We start from the raw sequence: 19,027 nt of genomic DNA, 5'->3' as shown, positions 1-19,027 counted from the left end.
AGTAGCTTTTCAAAGCAGTCAGGGAAGAAAGCTAAGAGAGCCAGCTTGGAAGGGAAATGAGCTTCAGAAGAAGCTCTTTTAGCATGACATTCTTATCTCCACCCTTTAGCCTTTCAACCTGGAAGTTTACAGATCTGAGCTAGGAGCAGCTTTAGGACTTCAATATATTTTCTTAAGAGGCTGGAGGAGGATTTAAATGGAATAAATAAGACTGACCTATCTCCCCTCAGTTTTGCAGCATTTTCATTATGAAATGACTGGACCATATGGAAAATGAATAGGCACTAGGTTTGAAGCAGAAACCCACTACCTTCATCTTCTTGGTTTTGCCTTCACAAGAGACCCTAACTTCAAAGTGTTGGCAGCTGGTAGTGGGATCCCCTGCACCACAGCTACATGTGACATGCCCGAGTTCACAGCCCTGAGTTACCTAGACGGTGTTTGGGATTAGCTGAGAGGGAACTTGCTGTTCTCAGCCTACCCTCAGCACTTCCAGCACAGCATTCTGTAAACAACTTGACTGTACCTGAAGTTGTGCAAATATCTTGGGCTGAAGTGAAGAGAGTGAAGACAACAGCTGGGCTGTTTCTGGTGGCAAGGACTCCCCACTCTGGTTAGATTCTGCTTTGGTGATGACTGACTCCCCTCCTGAGCTCCCTACAGTGCCAGAGAGGAAGCAGACAGTTAGGCCAAATTTCTTCTTCCCATTTAATAAAAGCTTCCCTTGCAAACCAAACAAACCCCTTCAATCTCAATATAGATACACAGAAGGCATATATATACATAAACGCTGTTTTCTTTGCAGAACCTGGATGCTAAAGAAAAAAGATTGTGTATGAGAAAAAAACCAATACTGTAGGAAGATTGTATGTATCTACACAGAGAAAAAAACAGAAGCACCAATAAATCTGTTCTTGAGAGCAAAGTAATTGCACCCTACACTGTGCTTTGAATTTGTAGTTATAGAACAAAGGCTGAAACATTTCTAGCAAAGCAGCAAACAAATAATTTGACAACATCTACACCTCAGTAAGGGCTCAGTAACAGATAGGTATCAAAAAAAAAGGGTTGTCTTCAAAAAGAAAAAAAAAACTACACAGGAAATTTTCTGTCTCACCACTCCCTTCCAATCTTGTTGTTCCAATCTTAGCATAACTTCTATGCAATATCATCAAAAGTCCATTTATCTGGAGGCCTTTCAGCCTACAGATTACATCATATCCTCAAAATTCTTATTCAGTGTAAGAATGATGGACTTCATTTCCTGAAGGCTTGTAAAAACTGAGATTCACTTGTAGCAATCTCTGCAAGAAAACTTCTCATGGGATCATTTCATTTCCTATTTGAGCCATCCAGAACATTTTGGTTAAGATTTATGCAGACACAAGTAGACATTGCTCAGCCTTTTATTTAGGAGTTTCACTGTTATAACAGCAAAAGAAGAGCTTGCCCTGTGAATGCAGACTAGTCTGGTGAATGGCAAAAATTGAGAATGGTCAACTGCAAAACGCTTTCTTATCAGAAAATCATAGAAAAAGTTTCAGCAATCTGAGGGGAGATTCATTTTTCAACATACATACTGATCTGCAAACTCTTAACTCTTTATCACAACTGACCACAAGATACTCTCTATAAATCCCCTTGAACACAACTACTTCAAATATTTAGGCTGTTTTTAATATCCATATGCATATGTGAATGTTCATATGCAGGAAGAGATGGTAGTTCTTTCCTTAGGTTGTATTTTACGGCAACATGCCCAGGAACAAAGCTAATAGTTCAACTCCTGATATCCCTGCTACAGAGGGAGCTGTATCCCATGGAGATATGGGGTTCCACACAAGAAGTTCCGTTATTGCCTGATTTCTTAAATGTAAAGTTGTCCCCATTTGGCACAAGTTGAAATTAAAAAAAACCCGTATACAAAGAGTAGTCATAAAAGTCAATGTTGTTTTCCCTTGCTACCACTTCACAAACATTAATAAGAGCTCATTTTTAGAAAGCCAGGCTTCTTTTTTTCCTTAGACTTGTAATACCATTATAAACATGTGTTTGAAATATGTACAAACACATACCCACACATATAAGGGAAGACAAGATATGCTGCAATTAGAGTATCTGCTTATTTTCACTGAGTTGATGCACATGTGCATAAAACTAAACAAAACCAATTCTCTGGCCTCCTGTAAAATTCAGTGTGTCACTGGATGGATGTTTACACATTTGATAGGCTACTTTGTCTTAGAGAATTATCTGTGTAAAACAAAGAAGCCAAGAATTGGTCTCTTCCTGAACCTTCTCCAGCACTCAGTTCATACCAAAAGTCATCCTGCTCAGCTCTATCACAGCTGTTGAGAGCACAACTACTCTGTGTTTCTCCCTAAAAGCACAGTAATAGCAATATTAACACAGGCATGCAAGCTTAACTGCAGTAAGTCTGCTCACATTGCAAATTTCTTTTTTCCTAAAAAACAAGACTTTCTTAAAAAAGAGGGACACTGTTCAAGCTGAGTCTAATTTAATTCTCTTGACAGGCGTTATTAGCATCTTCATCCAAGATAAAATGTTCTTTTCACACAACCATCCCACTGAAATTTTTAATTGCTTGAGGCTGCTAAATAAAAGCCCAATTCATTATTTTAGTACTTCTTCCAACAACATCATGACTACATATTTTTCCACACATGCAGTCAAATAGTTAAAAAAAGCAAATGAAAATAGTTATGACAAAATAATCCTTCTTAAGTTCAGCTGAGTGACAGAACATGGCAGCAACCTCTCTGGAATAAAACTGAACTTCTGTGACATAGCTAATAAAACACATTTGAAGACAGCTACGTTATCCAAACAGTCCTACCATCTGAAGGTGGTGAGGCAAATGTAACAGTCACTGTTTCTGTGAGGACATTCCCACTGTCTGTGGTCCATTGCAGCTGAAAGGAAAAAGATCTCAGTTCTCAGAAAGGGTACAAGCTTGTCTACTGCAGGAACACAGGCTCAATACAGGACCTGTAGGAAAACAATGTCTAAAACTACACTTCCTTATTTTCTTATAACTATGCATTTTGGGAGCTCTTGATTTACCAAAAAAAAAAAATATTGTGAACATTACACTATATCAGGAAGGCTGAAGTCTGCTCATGAGAGTTTAAAGACTTTAAAATAGAAAACAGTCAAACCATTTGGCTAACTAAAAAGAACACTCACTCACCTGGGCCATAACAGTACAGGGAGAAGGTAAAGACTGATGACACAGCATGATTTAACAGAAGGGTTTGTCAAAGCTGATTTTAAATCAGCAGTTTCTTAGTAGTCACTCTCATAACTGGGAAAACTAGGATCACTGTGTATCCTTTATGAGTCAATAAGTGAAAGAAAATTAAGAAATATCTGAGAGTTACTGAGCATTCAGAAGTATTGACTTCAAGCTTACTTCACTTGCTATAGAGTGCATTTACTAATGTTTACACATTCAAAATGTCATGTAAGCCCTAATTTCGACTGGACCTCAGACACACCTCACCTCTGTTTTTTCAGATACAGAAAAGTAGTAGTAACTTCTTCAAAACACATGATGACAAAATTGAATAAAATTTTCTGCCACGTGCCAATTTTTCTACACCACATGGCTTCCAGTTCATGGGCATTAAGAAGTGCTAGTATTGTATAATTTGTCAATCAAATAACAGCAATCTAATGCTGATGAGATAAATACTGAGGAAGGTCAGAAGGTTTTATTCACATTTAATCCAACCGTGCTCAGCCAGAGATTCCAGTGAAAATATTGCTGCTGGAAATATGAAGTCATAGAGAATTTTTAAAGAAATACAGCAAAATGGTACAAATTAAAAACAACACTTCTAGTACAACTCCAAAAATCAAAAAGATACACAAAGGCTAACATACCATTGCTGGGATACTTTCTGAATTATACACCATCTCTCCATTCCTTAGGGACTTCTGTACTTCATGAATGTGGTTCTTGATGTCATTCACAGTGGGGAAGAAGGACAGATTATGTCTTTCTGGCACTTCATCAGGCGTGAATAACTCTCTTTCCACATACTTTCTGTCACATGTTAAAGGACATTCAAATATGCACATTTAAATACATTGTGCTATTTCCCTCTGTTAGAGACACCACTACCTTCTCCCTCCCCTTGTTGCAATGACAAGGCAAAAGCAAGCTAGATGATCTTCTGCCAGTTCCTTGTGCATCTGCTACAGAGTTTGGAATTTAAAATCTCCATTTATTTAAGTATATTTAAAGAGTACAGCAGCTTTTGGTGGCTACCAAAAACAATACAGAAAGAGAAGATAAAAGCTGGGAAAAACAGTCTCATGACATCTGGGAAATACACCCAGTGGTGCATCAGCATTTGCAACCATTTAGTTGCAAACCAAATTAATCAGATGCAAGAGTAGATACAGCACTACAGACTGAGAGCATTCCAGACAGTTCTGTACCTTAGTTGCTTCCTCACTGCATAGACCTGCTCTATTCCCTGAGACACCAGTTCTCGGATCTTGTCTGCCACTTGAGGATGAAGTCGAGAAGGCAGAGCACAGTTCTCATCTCTAACAACTTCCTCCTCCTCCTCAGGAGAAGACACAGGAAAATGGGAGGGTGAAGGAGGGAGGCAGGACGTTTCCATTTCATGGTATTGGTGGGCTTGCTGAGTGGGTAACTGTACATACCACCTAGTAAGAAGGAAAGATTTTAAACACACAATTCTCAAGCAAAGGCAAAAAATTTGGTGTCTTAGGGGAACAGTCTGACAACCACAAACAACCCAGTTAGAGTGATGTAAGTTTTGACGCTTTCAGAACTCAGGGCCCTAATGTCTTTCACAACTCAGGGCCCCCTCACACCTTTCAATGCAAAATAAACTAGCTCAAACCCTCCAATAATACAACTATTTCTATCTGCATGAAAACACCTGCTGAAGTTCCACCACTTGGTGCTTAATGCATTTACCAAATGAATACTTCAGAGCCACAGGAGTCTTACTGACATTGTGGGATTTTTTTACTGTTGATATTAATCAAAAGCCTTAATAAGTGACTCAGTAAAAAATAAAGCAAACCTAGCAAAACATTGCTCTTTTTTGCTTCATTTGTGAAAATAAAGAAAGAAGTGGAAGTTTCACCTGAGGATACCGCCAGCATCTATCAAGTTCTTCTTCAGAATGTTGAATGCTTTCTCCTGCTCCATTCTTATGATTTTCTTGTCAATTTTAGGATCGGTAGGAACCCTGTATTCTGGAAACTTCTGCACCTTTTTAATATAGATTCTGCCAAGGGGGAAGGCAGGGGGAATAAAAAAAAATTCTCCATCAGTATACTTTGTCCTTGGGAGGGGAAAGGCAAAATCCCCATCTTCATATCAGACACTAGAATAGAAGTTTGAGCAGAGTGATGCAGGGAGGAAGGAGCCTCTAAAATAACTGTAGAATTCTTAAAGACACTTCAATAGAGATGGATGCATACAGACACACTTCTGTTCTGGTCTGGCAGCTGCTCAGTCAGAGTGATTTTGCTCCTCAGAAAAAACCCTCTGTCCCTCAGCATAGCAAAAGCACACACCATTTGTGAACAGACTGCAGTTCACCCAGCTGTGCAAAATTGAGCACATACGTACTTAGCTACAACTGTTGAAGTAAACACACTCTTAAATCAGTAAAAACTGAACGAGCATCCAGGAGGGTGCTCAAGGATGAGGAAAAAACCCATTAGTGCTGGATAAGGAGAAACTCCTCAGTGAACAGGAAGAACTGTAACATCTTCAGCACACAGGACTTGTGCTAAACTAGGCTGATTGACTGATATCAATGCAATTAAAAGCCTGAAGAAAAAACAATAAATAATATGACAAAGTTTTATGACCCAAAATGGTCGCTAAAGAACATCACAATAACTCACTAATGCTCAGGTAGATAATGATTCTTACTTCTATTTCATATAGTGATGTGCTGCTACTTTGCATCCAGGCAATCTGTCAGATCTCAGCCTTATTGAGTCAAACAGGACAGCATGTCCTCCTTACCTCTAAATGAGTATCAACCTCAAGTTCCCAAGGAGATGAAACAAGAGCTACAGCAGAGAGTATCAGCTACCACCCCAAAAGAGTGCTCTGTCCCAACTCACAGAAAGAACACTTTCTTAGGTTGCTGAGTCACTCTTACAGCTTTATAGATAATTCATACCTTGCTGGACAAGTGGCTTTGTACAGATGGCCAGAGGTGCTTTCCTGCTCACCAGCTTTTTTGGGCTGGAAACCTTTCCTCCTTGGCCCATATTGACACTCCATTACAATGGCTCTGCTTCCTGGAAACAGAAAGCAATTCACTCTATATTTATTCAAGCAATAACTGAATTTTTTACAGTAAAATAGTAACTACAGAAGAGATGAGAGTTCTGAAACAGAACGTTTCTGTTTGCCATCGGACTGTTCAGAAGACAGAACGCTTAGGTGTAGCAAGCACATACAGTGCAAATGCTTCTCTCACAGCATGCAAGAACACAGAACATTTACTAGGCATTTCTCAAACCTGTTACACCTCATAACACTCCTGCAACATATGTGAAGGCAAAATATGAGATTCTGCTCTGGTGAACACCAGTACTTTATAAGATGAGAAAATTACCAAAGGAGTACAATGCTGGTAATAAACATAAAAGAAGCAGAATCCCCAAAATAACAGAGAAAATCCACAGCTGAAATCAAACACGTGCTGGTTTTGGCTGGGACTGAGTTTTAATTTTCTTCACAGTAGCCAGTATGAGGCTGTGTTTTGTATTTGTGCTGAAAACAGTGCTGATAACACGGGGATGTTTAGTTACTGCTGAGCAGGGCTTACACTGAGTCAAGGTCTTTGCTGCCTCTCATTGCACCCCACAGGCAAGGAAGCTGAGGGGCACAAGAAACTGGGAGGGGACACAGCCAGGACAGCTGTCTCAAACTGACCAAAGTCATGGAATATGGTATGGAATATACCATATGGCCTCATGTTCAGCGTACAGAGCTGGGGGAAGAAGGAGGAAGAGGCGGGCACTCAAAGGTATAGTATCTGTCTTTCCAAGTCAGCATTAGAGGTGACAGAGCCCCGCTTTCCTAGGGATGGCTGAACACACGCCTGATGACGGGAAGTTGTGAGTGAATTCTTTACTTTGCTTTGCTTGTGTGCCCAGCTTTTCCTTAACCTTCTAAACTGCCTTTATCTCAACCCACGAGTTTTCTCACTTCTACCCTTTCGATCCTCTCCTCCATCCCACCAGGAGGAAAGAACAAGTGGCTCTGTGGTTGTTTCCAGCTGGGGTTAAACCACGACAGTAGGTCAGCAGCCATTTCCAGCCCCCGGCTTAAATCAACACTTCAGACCAGTCTGTCCCATAAATTCTCAACTGCAAGTCAGAGCTATCTTAACTGCCAAATAACAGAGTTTCAGAGCAGCATACCCACACAAAACCAGACAGGCCTAAACAAACGCTGCTTTGCTCTAAACTTGAAGTGACTTCCAATCAGACCTCTAAAAAAAGAGGTAACAAGTAAAGCATTAACATGGTCAAGAAGGGAACGTTTTCCAAATTTCTTCCACGTCATGTTTAGTTATCTTTTATTTGTCAGGCAAGCAGCTGCCTATACCAAAAGTGACATAACCAAAACCTTTTTAAGTATTACAACAGGAACATAATCTGCGTCTGTAAGATATCAAATGATTTATTGCTTCAGGGCAATAAATGACATTGAAAAAATAATGAAAAAAATTTAATTATGTATAACAAATATACCTTGTCTCGTTTTTAACAAACAAACATTAACAAACATTTTAACATACAAACTTAAAATGTAAATTTCAGGATTGAAAAGACTGCAACAGCTTTAAACTAGTCTTTGCTAAACTGAATCTCAAAACCAGTTTGATAAGGACCTTGTTTAACAAAAGCTTCAACTATCCAAAATTCTCACTAAAAATAACAATCAAGATTTTGATGACTTTGTTTTCTTTTACCTCACAGTTTATGGTTGAAGCTTTAAAACTGGTGCTAATACTTCACTTTTTCAGTAACTTCCAGGGGAAAAAAAAGAAAAAGAAAAGAAAAAACCCAAGCACATAACCTACATTCCTGCCAATCATTTTCTCTATGTAACAATTAAACCCCATTCATTTAATATCCAAATTAACTCTTAGTAACACATAACATTCATGAGCTAAATATGTAATTACCAACCTATGAAGTATTCATGTTCATTTAAAAAAAAAAACAACAAAAATCTGTCTGCTGAGGTATGTTGATGTTTATCTTGTTTGGTTGCTTTTTAAAATTTATTTATTTTTTTTTAAAGGTTGCAACTTAAATAGTTTCTTGACTCCTGAGGAACAAACTCTTCAAAAGATCTTCAAGTTAGGCAAGAATAAGCGAACAAGCTCTTACTCTTATGAGCACTTTCATGTCCTAATAGAGCAGATGGGACCTCCCCCTTAAAGATTTCAGCACATGAACCCCCATCAAACAGTACTTAACTAATTCCTAAAGGACAAAAGGAAATAATCACAACAAAACATAAAAAAACCCAAAAAACATGTTTCCTCTTGTTTCAGAAAACAAGCTCCTTCAGACTGTGTCACAGAAATGCCCAAGCTGCTCCTTTTTTATGTTTATGCCTTGACTTTACCAACACTAAGGAACAACATAAAGACTCCTCTTTATGGCCAGTTGGAAGCTAATGTTGAAATTTTGAAAGTAGTTATTAAAATAAAAGTTAGTTACCTGCATTGACAAAGGGGATCCCATCATATGGGACATACTGAGATTTCCACATCAACCGTGTGGCGGGTTTGGCTGGGCTTGGAGACTGGCGTGTCCCCCACACACTTTGTGTTTGCTGCTTGTGTAGCGTTAGAACACTCTCTAATTCTGTCTCACTCACACAATAGCCGCGGTACGAGTCCCCAATTTTCTGCATGGAAAGGAGGTGAAATAATAGGATTATTCACCCAGCTGACTGCTGAACATTACACAAGAAAACAAAAGCAGTCAGGGACTCTGGCAGGTGAGAACATAGGCCCAGATTTTTGGTGTTTCACGTTTTTTGCCCCCACATTAGTACCTCACAGAGATTTAACGTAGGATCTAACGCCAGAGCGGTCTCCACTGAGGTCAGGAGTTTGTCAGCCACTCAAGACCCTAAGAACACCGAGAACCCCTGACAGAGTTACAGTTACTGCCAACTCTGATTTCCATAGGACAACTTCACTCCTGTGGTTTCCCCCCAGTACACACTTTGGGTACAGTCACCACCTACACAAATTTGCCTTAGATGAAGTTTTTCACTTGACTGCCACAGAGAATCTCTGAACCACTAATAATTGCCTATGCATGTACTGCAACACAAACATGCTCCACTGCACTGGAGCAGAATACACCCACTTATACCACCAGTAACTGTCTCACCCACTTAGTGCACTAACTTTGAATGGAATGTCCCACATAATATCTCCCCCAGCCTTCAGTGCACTCTTGATTCTCAACATTACACAGAAACATACTATACCAGATCTGCCATGTGCAAACTGATGATGGTTGCAATGAACTCTGCTACAATCTTGGCAACTCCACAAAAACTGCATCTAACTAGACTCCAAGTAGTTATCCAGGTACTCAGTGCCATCACAGCTGGTTCAGTGCTGGTCTACCAGGGCCAGCCAGCCATCAGCAAAACTACTGGGACAGAGAACTTTCCACCCAAATTCAGAATGCCATGCTTCCTTCTGTTCATATGCAGCTCAGGGACAGGTTGGGCAACTGGCTGTAACTAACACCCAGAGTAGTTTGCCAGCTCAGTCTGTGGGACAAACACACTCCGAATGAGTAGCAAAGTCTGATGGAACTCTTTTGCCACCTTCAGTGACAGAGCAGACAGATGTTTAAGTAATACTGACAAAAAAAGCAGCAATGGTGTCTCTTCAAAATTGTTATGGCACAGATACTTCAGTGACACCTGCCTAAAATCTGCCTCATAGTCATCTAAGAAAACCAAAATGTCTGTGCAAAACCTAAATCAACCAAGAACCAACAAAGATCTTGTGAATGAACTGGGCCAGCACGGTGTTGCTGTGAGCACAAGGCCAGACACTGAGGGCTGTGTGTCCACTGCATGGGAGTCACTCTGAGCCACGAGGTGCTGACACTTCAGCACCCCCTGCTCTGCCAGCACACTGCTCCAGCAGTTAAAGTCTGCACAGGCTGCACCCACACAGCTGTGCAGAGCTAGAGAGGCTGGCAATCATTTACTTAGAAGTTATAAATAACATTTCTGTCCAAAACTTGGTCTGAAAAATCCAGGAGAAGCAAAGCAGTCTGAGAAGTACCAGAACTACCTTCCTTACAGAAACCTGGGATGCTGCCTTTCACAGTAGGGATTACAGCACCACTCCACACAATAAATACTGCACAACAAGGTTTTTTTAAATGTTATCTTACACTTGTCACTATAAATAGGACATTGACCTTATTCTAAGGAGATGAGAAGACTGATAAAACTGTTGTGCCAGAAAAGTAGCAATAACAGTTAAGGTACTGTCTCCTGTTCTGGCTTTACTTTTGCACAAGTTAGATCATTTTTCCTAAATTGTTGGCGGGGAGGAGGAGGACAAGAAGAAAATCAAAAGCACATAAAATCCCTGCTCTCTACGAGCTTTGCAAGTAGGGAAAAAAAAAAATCAACAAATGAGACCATTTGCTTCAGAAAAATAAATTTACTAAGCTTTGTAGAGTTAATTAATGCAGTTTATAATTATACTTTATTTCAGTATGCTGATACATGCTGGAAATGCCTTCTGATCACACCATTGAAAACTAAGTAGGTTATTGAAAATAGCTGGTTTTAAATTCACTTTTTATTAACAAAGTAATTACCTTGAAGTAATAAGATACTCTCCAACCCTTTCACTCCAAGGTTCAAGCCAAAAAAAGGAGCAATTCCTTTTCTCTCCTCTGGCCTCATCTCAGCAAAGGTACATAAAAGCTTACACTGAAGTACATAGACCAAAACTGCAGTTTCCTTGGGTGAACTAACAGCAGCAGGGTACCAGAGGCATTATGCTGTCTAGACACAGCTGAACATTTCAAGGCAGTCAGGGAATCAACATCAAACACAAAGCTTAGTGTTAATTTGGATAACTGTAGCTTTTACTCTCTGTGTTTACCTGCAGTACTAACTACCAAAGGAGTCACTGCCCTTTAGGGTGCAGTGGCTTCACCTGCTGCCATCTTCTGTGAAAGTCACACAGACCTCAGCACTGTTTGTCTCTATTCTGGTAAGTAACTGCAAGAGTGGAACTGTGAGTTGACAGATTTACCAGCACCCCTCCAAGTTCCAGTAGGACCCTGCAATTCTGTCACTAGTAACAGAATAATATGTAAGACGGTCACACCTGAAAGATAAATGACACCCCAAAATCCCATTGTCTCTAGTCTGTGCCCATAAAAAGGTACACACATCCTAGCAGTCTCCAGTGGATCAGGGAAGATTAGTGCATACAGGCAACAGTTCTGCTGAACAGCAGAAGCAGATGTTTATGTCCTCAGAACACTTCAAACAGATAATATTTCTATTTCCTGTTCTATAAAAATAAGAACTCTCCTATAAATGCTGCTGTGAATTTTAAATAGAGCAGGTGAAATTTCTTGTAATAGATAGACAAAGTAGATCATAATACAAGTCCTCCTATAAAATGAAAACAATAATAAATGATTCAGATAAGCCATATGGATGTTAAGATAAGAAAGTATGTGCCACATAGTGCTAAAAACAGTTTAGTGAACTTTACCAACTAACTGGCCAACTGAATTAAGAGATTGATTCTATGAAAATAGTGTCTCCACCATGGAAGAATTCCTGCTAATAAGTTTCTGACCTCTTAACATCTAAGTGGATATAAGAATGGACAGTACCACTGGTATGAAATACATGGCATATAAAGAGAGGAAGAGATTAATATATTTAAAAATTATTTATAAGTGGATACTTAGAAAGAAATTCAACTTCTAAGTCCCTGCAATGGTAATTTCCAGTTATCAGTGGCCAAGTCGATAGGAAAAAACTCAAGTGGTAGAGATATCTAAAGAGATGAAGCAGCTAGAGAGTATAAGATTTCCTTTTAAAAAGTATTAAGAGAAAGTGAAACAAACATCTATCAGGAAGAGTCTGGTAGCAGGAGGAAGGGGTAGTTGAACTCTCCAGAGTCTTCCCTTCTCCCCTCCCTTCCTTTTAAGTGACTTAGGATACATTCTAGCTGTTGATAGGATCCAGTCATCAGGACAGTTCTGCAGACACCTAACAATATGCAAATAAAGGAAAAGTTCTGTTTAGGTCAAAAGCCATCATGGGGAATAACTTTTTAACAAAAGAGAAAACAAGTACAGGTAACCTAACCTGCTGGGACAAAAAAGAAAAAAAACCCCACAGAATATATAAAACAGAAATCCTTAATAAAATATTGACATTAAGGTGCTTTAAGTCTCAGACTTGACACTGGCCAGTCACATGGATTTTCATTTCTGTGTGGTAACATAAACTAGCATGAATAATTGCAGAGGTCAGCAAAGTTTGCCCTGTAGTTCAAAAGCAAGTCCTTACATGGTGCACAATGATTCTTCCCAGCACTGTAAGGCATCAGGTTTTCAGCAGCACATTTTTTGCTTCAGAAGCTGTTGCTGGTCAGTTATTCTAACATTCTCAAAATAGAAAAGGATTCCACAGCATTTTATGTGTTTAACTGTGTTAGCAGTACCACTACTATATACCAGGAAGCTTGAACACAACTTCTACAACTATGAATTATTCCTTTCGTGGAATAGGATCACTATCTTAGATCAAGATCAGACACCAAGTCAGAATTCTTTGTGGCCCACCTCACAGTTCCTGAGACAGCGTGCCCATGCAGGGGTATTTAGTGGCAAAGGCTGGTGAGGGATGTGAAAAGGATCTTCCATTACCCTGAAAAAGCAAAAAAAATATAATAGAAGTCTTTACAGACATTCAGGAAAGCAACAATTTAGTCTGAACTACAGGTAACATCAAATCAGTGCATTAGGTATAACCCTGGAGCATATGATCCAACCATGGATATTGTATCAACATGCCTTAAAAACCTGGGCTTCCTTTTCTTCATATTCTATTTCATTGTTATAATAATTTACAATAAATGTAAGTATTTAAAAAACCCCACTGTTTTCTACATTCAAGACCTCCAAACATTCAGTATTCTTAGTGTTGTTGCTTGACAACAATAGACAAAACCCGGTGAACTAGACCAGCTGATTGTCTGGATAATTTTCTTATGCAGACTGATGGTAAAATGCTAAAGACTAAAACCAATATCAAACACTGCACATTTTAATATATTTTAAATTACTGAAAAACAACTCCAAAAACTATTTTAAGTACATACCTAGTTTCTCCATTCCTTAAATCCTGGGCCAGAAACAATGCCTACTCAATGTTAATTATTCCAAAACAGGTGCATGACCTCCTGTCTATAAAAATATGCCTCCTTTCCAGGATTATTTTTCTGGCATGTACAGACTGTGTTCTCAACATCCATTCACAAACTGTTTCTCTTCATTTTACATGTTTCTTGAACACATATAATCTGTGTTGGAGTGAGATGACTCTGATCTTTTCCACATCTCAATTTCTGAAGAGCATAAACCAGTGCAAAGCCAGCCTACAGTCCACAGAGCAAACACCTTCTTTGGGAGTTTTTCTGTGGTCATAGTTTTTTTGTTTGTTTGTTTTGTTTATTTGTTTGTGGGTTTTTTGGGTTTTTTTTGCCTTTTTTTTTTTTTTCCTTGTTTTTGTTTGTTTGTTTTTGTTTTGTTTTGTTTTCTGCTGTTGCTCTATTTGGTTGGTCTGAGGTTTTGAGGGTTTTTTAAAGCAAAAAAGAATTCCAGAGTATTCAGGAATTAAAACAGTAGGCAACATTTAGCATGGGGAGAGAATCAGGTGGATATCAAGTTAAAAAAACCTAACAACTAATTAACTTCAGAAGCTTTGTTAATCAATGTGCCTGTCTAAGTGTTTCACCAAAATACACTGTTACCAGCTACTTTCTCATATTTTACCAAAGGAAACCAAAGAAGTTATCCAGAGAACAAAGACCAGGCTCTCAACAGTTAATGCCAACTACTGAAACCTCTATCTAAAAAATTAATCTCTACAATCAACTGTTCTTGAGGGAGGATGGTTTATATAGGTTTTAGTACACTCCTACAAGAAACTTTGCTCCCTCAAACATCAACTTTCCCTGCAGTTCCCTCACTGGATCACATTCAACTCTTGGTTGGCAGTAACAGTGTTTATTGAAAGTAATTTCAGTAATTTGCACTGTGTTACTTTAAATGCCCACCAGCACTCCAGTCAGAATATATCCAATTATGTCTGGAATACAGGGAATAGAATACAGGTACTTTAATTGCTTTTTCCACTGCTCTGGCACATACAAAAGCTGCCTGAAAACCCAGTTAGCTATACATCATTCACTAACACTAAGGGTTCATAACCTCCACTCCATGGTAATTTTGTGATAACCATTGCAAAATCAAAACTGCAAGAAAAAAAAGACAGTGCTAACAGTGAATCGAAGTGACTGTTCATCCTTTTAACTCCCAACCTACCTGGTGGTTGTTTTTTTCGATACAGTGAGAGATGCCTGTGGGTGCAGAATGTAACTGCTTGCACTGTCTGCTATAGCAGCCACCACCACAGTCTGCAGGTTCCCATCACCACAGTTCTCTTCCGAAGCATCTTTACAAAAATAAAACAGTCTTCTGGTTAATAACTGAACAAAGAATGGGGAAACAAGCAGCTACCACTAAACCTCATCTTTGGAAAACTAAGCCTTTTGACATATGGAAGAAGTTTTATAGATGATAAAGTAGTTGAATAGTTGTGAATCAGTACTCTAACTCCAGGCACACATATGCAGATACACTTGATAAGGTTGCTTCTATTCAAGGACTTTGGTAATCACACTACTGCTAATTAATCCTTCCACAGCAAAGCAAATAATCAGAACAACTTGTAAATTACTCTGCTTTACATTTCCACGAATCCATACAGGATTGCACAACTATTTTGCTCAGCTGCAAATCACACACTGGCTGCTTTTAAAATAAGAAAAAATGAGGCAATGATACTGCTTTGTACTTAGTAAAGAACACTTAAACAAGAAAAACAGGCCTCTTATAATTGAATCTGACATGCTGTTAGAGCAAATGTTTTAGCCTTTCTTGGTAATAAGGAGGAATCCATAAGCCAAAAATTACTGTTAGACTGAAGCCTGTGTGTACAGTTAAACAAAAACATAATGGAAAACTGCGAAAGTAGACAGTCGATATTTTGGTCTCAACAAAAAACCACAAAGTCTCTTTAGATGAAGGATTTTTGCCCTTCAGTTATGAAAGCCTCTTTCCCCCATCCTGAGAGACAGTGATAAGCTATTGACAGAGTACAGAAATCACTCCACTAGAAAGCTCTGTGAGAAGATTTGTACGTGTGCACTCAGATTACCACCACTCTGGTTCAAAGCACTGGTTCCTCCTCCACAGACATCCCCTTAAGACACTACAGCTACACTGAAGCCTGTGCCATTTCCCGCATTACCACCATGTGCAGACAAGAGAAACTCAAGGGCTGACAGGCCATTCTCCTTGCCCTTTAATCTTCATAGTAAACCACTGACAAGTCTTCCTAACTGTCTGCTAAAGATCAAATAACTACAAAGTCTTTTATACAGTAAGTCTCTAGGAAAAACGAAACAAAACAAAAAAATCCCACCAAAAACCCCTCTACCACTATTGTAGAACACGTATTCACACACTATGACACAGAGTCCCATGTAGGATGAACAATGGCAACACAAAGATACTATTCAGCATTGCAACATAGTGCTTACAAACAGTAGCAACAATTGTTTCAGCACTAAAGGCTCACAGTCAGCTTTATAAGTAATATAAGACTGTGCTGTAACCAAACAATGGTCTTATCCCTGCAGGAGCAGGAAAGGGAGGGAAGGTTGAGCATTAGGGCAGGAACAAGCCTTTCAATGCAAGGTCATGGAACTACACTCCAACTGTAAGTGAAAAGGGCTGGATCATGACTTGAATCCCAAATCTTCTATCCACCCAGCATCAGGATCTAGTCCTACCTTTGAGCTATCATTCCACAGGAGCACTTAACTACTGCTCGGATTTTGAGAATTCCATAGAGAGAATGAAAAAAGTTTAAAAAACCTTTGAGAGTTTAACAAAATGTGACCACCTAGTTCTGTCTTTGCATTCTCATCTCTGTGAATGCAAACTAGTACATAGCATTTTGCCATCCAGCAAGGCTTGCAGATAATCAATACTTTCAGATCTTAGTACGTCCATTTTCTAGAGAAAACCTTAAAATTTGCACTTCTAGTTGTACATCTCCCCTCATACTTAAAATGTGACAATTATCATATTGCAACAAAGTGAAAGTTATATCTCATTTTCCTTCACTGGGAACTGAATTTCTACCGGGCAATTCACTCCTGGCTTCCCAAAAGATGCATCATCACCAGTGATTTCTGGAACAGAAGAATTAATGTCATCCTGGTCTTTCTGCACTACACAAATTAACTACTTCACTCAAAATGAAGTAAACGGACAGTGAAAATTTGAAGCTGATAGTACAGCTGTCTGACAGCATAAACATCCTTATCAATGCTAAATAAGGCAAGAAACAACTCTGCTTGATATCTCAATCTACCCATCACATATCCTTCGGAAAGGGGACATAATAGCTCTTCTTTCGTAAGGCTTTTGCCCAATAGAAAATGTGGTGTGTGGCGTGCCAGATTCATAATCAGAAAGCAGAGTCAGGATGTATTTTGTCTCACAGCTGACTAAGGAAAGGAAACACACACAAAGAAGGTGCTCAAAAAGAGATCATGCAGGATGCACTCAGGAATTCACACCCTCAAGTCCCACAGGTTACACTCACCCTGTGTGCTGGTCACATCCAGAAGCCGACCCTGAGGAATAATCACTTGGGTCACTCCTGGCTGAGCAGAAGGAATGACATGCAGCACCTGTCCATCATCTGACTGGCTGGCAACAATCATCTGTAAGGCAATCACACAAAAGCAGGAATGGCACTTGTTTGTATGGAGATCATGCAGCATGACTGGCTTTGATTATCACCAGTACAGGAAACATTTTGGAATTAGGGTCTATAAATTAACTTCGTTTCACATGATAAGAAAACTGCCTATTTAGTGTCAATTTCTTAAAATTACTTTCCCCTTTTTAAAATAACCCTTTAACTGAATTAAGGAAAGGAAAAAACCCACCACCTTACATGATTCTACAATGAATTGCACATTTATTTGAAATTCACAATACTATGAAAAACCTGAAAGCCATTCATAGTTGGATTCACTGTAAGCCCTTTCACAGATTAGCAAAATTAATCATAATATGTAAAAATTTTGACCTTTACTTCTGAGAAACTGACCTCTCTGGGCAGTATTTCATGCAAAAGCAGATAGAAGAAAAGTTCCAGGACTTGCAAAAATACAAATTAAATTACCTAGAATTTTGAAAAACGTAACTCCTTATGATGTTAATTATAAAGGACTTATTCCCAACAATGTTACAAAAGCTAGAGTAACATAAAAGATCATCTTGTTTCTGATTAATTACACTTTAAATGGGTGAAGTGTCTTTAGTGACAGCACAATACATGCCAACCAAGGCCTCTAGATAAGAGTTACCTTTTTACAAAACAGCTGTTAAAATTACAAAGCAATGTTTTAAGCAAATTAATTGCGGGGTGAGGGTGAATGTGAAATATAATGGGTTAGCTTATTGCTAATGTTCCAATCCCTCAAGAAAAAACAGAGACTTATCCAGGGAATATAGAGAATGCAGCAGCAGTAGAAGTATGAGATCTCATACACAACAGCATCCAGGCTTGATAATGGCAAAAGACAAGTTGTTGTTTATTATTAGTAATGGCTGAAGACCATGAAGGATTTGCCTACCTGAGGGGGGGAAACTGAAGCATGAACTGAACCACTGAAAAGTTTCACCTTGTTGCTAAAGTCTGAATCAGCTGTTGCTACAACAAACAAGCAGCATGTAAGAGAGTTCTTCAAAGGGCTCCCTCGTCTGTGAACACACCACCAGCCCCGTTTTCAGACACACTCACCATGGGTGCACTGGGCCCTCCTGGGGGCTGCAGCTCACAGAGAGGCTGCCTGGTTTGGTCTGCCAGCTGGAACTCCTCTGCAGAGGGAGCCCGTGGCTGGGGCAGCCGTGCCGGCACAGCCGAGGAGGCAGAACTGCCTAAGAGGTGGACTGTGATGGGCAAGGCAGCAGGAGAGTCACTCTGGCCAAACAGTGGATCCCTGGAATCCATGCACGTCAGATGCTTTCACAGAGGAAAAACAGTAAAATGTACTTTGAGTAGCAACTTCTATTAGGAAACAAAAAAAAAAAAAAGAAAGGGAAAAGAACATTTAAAACCAGTGTGCTGTGTTGTATACTTGGAGGGAGCTTTTGTCCTTCTGATCAAGAGGCTAATACTAGCAGTTCTACTTCTGATTTCCATTTCCAAGCTGAAAAAGTATTCATATTCCTGCTTCCCAGAACAAACCCTCTCTGCTAAGGGCAGAATAAACCCCTTCTGCTTGAAATCTGCTCCCCAAAACCACTTATCAGTTTAAAATACCTCAAGTCTATCCAGAAACTGAGAGAACTTGCACCAAAAATGAAACTGTAAAACATTCACCAACTTGATTTAACTCGAAAAGAAATCCTAGATACTATTCTACTTGGCCTTTAGATGCATGCATTTAGCTATGAAGACAAAAATCTCTATACATTTTTGTAATTCTTTACCACAGAAGAAGCACAATCAATACAATCTCCAGTTCAAATCCAAGAATTGTACAGCACAAGGCCAAGAATCAGATTTTCAAATTCTCAAAAA

The 19,027-nt window shown here is 39.2% G+C and overlaps 1 protein-coding gene across 15 annotated transcripts in view; it reads right to left on the bottom strand.

The window, feature by feature from the left end:
- Positions 1 to 19,027, bottom strand: part of CARF (calcium responsive transcription factor) — a 34,321-nt gene that overhangs the window by 11,353 nt on the left and 3,941 nt on the right. For 10 of the 15 annotated variants that reach the window (XR_010431874.1, XR_010431873.1, XR_010431875.1 and 7 more), the window contains 11 exons: positions 18,245 to 18,466; positions 17,036 to 17,156; positions 14,683 to 14,812; positions 12,919 to 13,003; positions 8,773 to 8,962; positions 6,207 to 6,327; positions 5,151 to 5,294; positions 4,468 to 4,701; positions 3,907 to 4,069; positions 2,858 to 2,933; positions 527 to 657 (listed from right to left, as the gene is read on the bottom strand). Coding sequence is in view for 9 of the 15 variants with exons in the window: in XM_064660565.1 (XP_064516635.1) it covers positions 527 to 657; positions 2,858 to 2,933; positions 3,907 to 4,069; positions 4,468 to 4,701; positions 5,151 to 5,294; positions 6,207 to 6,327; positions 8,773 to 8,962; positions 12,919 to 13,003; positions 14,683 to 14,812; positions 17,036 to 17,156; positions 18,245 to 18,466 (1,617 nt within the window). In the remaining 6 variants the exon portion in view is untranslated. Of the gene's footprint in view, positions 1 to 526; positions 658 to 2,857; positions 2,934 to 3,906; positions 4,070 to 4,467; positions 4,702 to 5,150; positions 5,295 to 6,206; positions 6,328 to 8,772; positions 8,963 to 12,918; positions 13,004 to 14,682; positions 14,813 to 17,035; positions 17,157 to 17,623; positions 18,043 to 18,077; positions 18,155 to 18,244; positions 18,512 to 19,027 lie in introns of those variants that run through there. The other 5 variants (XM_064660569.1, XM_064660570.1, XM_064660571.1 and 2 more) reach the window with 4 other exon arrangements.

The sequence above is a fragment of the Pseudopipra pipra genome, chromosome 7 (assembly GCF_036250125.1).
Source record: "Pseudopipra pipra isolate bDixPip1 chromosome 7, bDixPip1.hap1, whole genome shotgun sequence".
Lineage (NCBI taxonomy): Eukaryota > Metazoa > Chordata > Aves > Passeriformes > Pipridae > Pseudopipra > Pseudopipra pipra.
Note: the sequence above shows the minus strand (reverse complement) of the source record. Positions and strands in the feature narration are given on the sequence as shown.